This window comes from Bidens hawaiensis, unplaced genomic scaffold (assembly GCF_021521415.1).
Source record: "Bidens hawaiensis isolate Kalapana, Puna unplaced genomic scaffold, B.hawaiensis_p1.1 tig00012490_1, whole genome shotgun sequence".
NCBI lineage: Eukaryota > Viridiplantae > Streptophyta > Magnoliopsida > Asterales > Asteraceae > Bidens > Bidens hawaiensis.
In genome coordinates this window covers 92,797-95,203 of record NW_027492024.1, presented here as the reverse complement: position 1 = coordinate 95,203, position 2,407 = coordinate 92,797, and the positions used below count along the sequence as shown (strand labels likewise).

At 39.5% G+C, this 2,407-nt stretch overlaps 1 protein-coding gene across 1 annotated transcript; it reads left to right on the top strand.

Moving 5' to 3' along the window:
* Window positions 1-457: 457 nt before the first annotated feature.
* Window positions 458-2,169, top strand: LOC143541301 (beta-1,4-xylosyltransferase IRX14-like). The gene is made up of 2 exons (XM_077034161.1): window positions 458-1,447; window positions 1,530-2,169. The coding sequence occupies exons 1-2, from the start codon at window positions 687-689 to the stop codon at window positions 2,152-2,154; spliced, it is 1,386 nt and encodes a 461-aa protein (XP_076890276.1). The 5' UTR covers window positions 458-686; the 3' UTR covers window positions 2,155-2,169.
* Window positions 2,170-2,407: the final 238 nt, after the last annotated feature.

Below are 2,407 nucleotides of genomic sequence, written 5' to 3'. Positions count from 1 at the left end.
GCGGTAAAGTGTAAATACACAAAATCAGACACCGAGATTTACTCCGACTCCCAAAGAAGTAGCTTGCTTAGGGGGTGTTTGGGATTCCTTATTTTCATCAACTTATAACTTATTAACTTTTTAAAAAGTTAATAAGGTATATAAGGTGTTGGCAAACCATAAGGTTTTATGGATTTTAACTTATGGTAAAGGCAAAATAGAGGGGTTTTGAAAAGTTATGAATATGTAACTTATTAACTTAATGAGTTTGATTTACCTATTTCACCCCTCTCACCCTTAAACCACATTAAACTCCTTTTAAAAAAGAGTGTCTATTTTGGTCATTTTAGTTTCCCCAACACATAAGCTAATCAAAACATTCTTTCAAAACATCTTTTCAAAACTTCATAAGTTTATAAGTCCTTGTAATCAAAAGTCCTTTTTCACTCAAATCAACAATCCCAAACACACCCTTAGTATCCTCATCACCCAAAAGATATAAAGCAAGATTCTCATTTCATCTGCTACGAAAATGAGTTTCATCCAATTTCCTTAATTCAAATTCTTAGATTCAAAGCATCTCCGATTTAACACCTACCTGTCAAGTAAGTTTGTTCAACCCACCGACCACCACTTCCAACTCTACATACACTTCAAATCAATACAACTTAATTTCACCCAACCAAAACAATAATAATATAATAATAATGAAACTGCTGGCGTTACACCAGAGCTACGCTAATCGAGGCCGGACCAACAGTTTCAGAAACCAATCCCCGTTAGATTCATCCACCGATGGACCTAACGCCGTTAAATCCCCGTCAGGTATCTTCTGGTTAATCCTTCACTGCTTATGCTGTCTCGTTAGTCTCGTCCTTGGATTCAGATTCTCTCGGTTACTCTTCTACTTACTCTTCTCGACTTCCTCAATTAATAATCTCTATACGACGTCGTTTGGAACCTCAACCGATATAGCCCAAACGCTGTCGTTTACCACTTCTCCACTAGTTAACAATAATAATAATAATATTGATGTTAATAGTAATAATAATAATAATACTAGTGTTGCTAGTAGAGTTGTGGTGGGTCGACACGGGATCAGGATACGCCCGTGGCCGCATCCGGATCCGGTGGAGGTAATGAAGGCTCATAGGATAATTGAAGCGGTTCAACACGAACAGAAGGTTCAGTACGGGATTAAGAACCCTAGGCCTTTGATTGTTGTTACGCCCACGTATGTTCGCACGTTTCAAGTGCTTCACTTGGCTGGATTGATGCACACGTTGATGAATTTGCCCTACGATGTGGTGTGGATCGTCGTGGAGGCTGGTGGTGTCACGAATGAGACGGCCGCGGTGCTGGCGAAGTCGAATTTGCGAGTTAAGCATATTGGATTCGAGAAGAAGATGCCGATTTTTTGGGAGGGTAGACATAAGATGGAGTCTCAGATGCGATTGCGAGCTTTGAGGTAAAGTTAAAATTAAAATTCGAGTGAATTTGATTAACGTTTGAATTCGATTATTAGTTGACCTAATTTTGGTATGAATTAGGGTTGTGAGAGAAGAAAAGCTGGATGGAATTGTGATGTTTGCCGATGATAGTAATATGCATAGTTTGGAATTGTTTGATGAGACCCAGAAAGTTGAATGGATCGGTGCGGTTTCAGTTGGGATTCTTGCTCATTCGAGTCATCCTAATGAAGACTCGTTTGAGGTTCGAAGCACAATGGATGAACATGAAGAAGATGGTAAGGATTCACCATTGCCGGTTCAAGGTCCAGCTTGTAACTCATCTGAGCGGTTAGTCGGTTGGCACACGTTTAACTCTGCTGTGTACAAAGGGAAGAGTGCAAATTATATTGGTGATATGGCGGTTGTGTTGCCAAGGAAGTTGGAGTGGTCGGGGTTTGTGATGAACTCGAGGTTGGTGTGGAAGGATGGTGAGTTTAGGCCCGATTGGATTAAGGATTTGGATGTGGTTGGAGATGATGGCATTGAGAACCCGCTTTCTTTGGTTAAAGACCAATCTATGGTGGAACCGCTAGGTGGTTGTGGGAAGAAAGTGATGGTTTGGTGGCTTCGTGCTGAGGCTCGTGCGGATAGCAAGTTCCCATCCGGGTTAGTCGTTTTTCTTGAATTTGGAATTTGTGACTTTTTGATTGTTATTGGCCAATAGGTAATACGTTGATTATCAAAATCCTATATGCTTATTCGTTAAGGGTAGAAATGACAATTATTTCAGGGTGGAGGGAGTATCGTTAATTATTCATTCAAATTTAAAAGACAACTTCCTTTTCATCAGGCGTTTTCTTTTTCTTCCGGAAAATTAAAAAAACAAGTGTCATATGTTTCACTACAAACTTGAAAAATATCATATATACCTATGCAAAATTGAATACATCATACATGCCCTTACAAAGTAGTTAAAA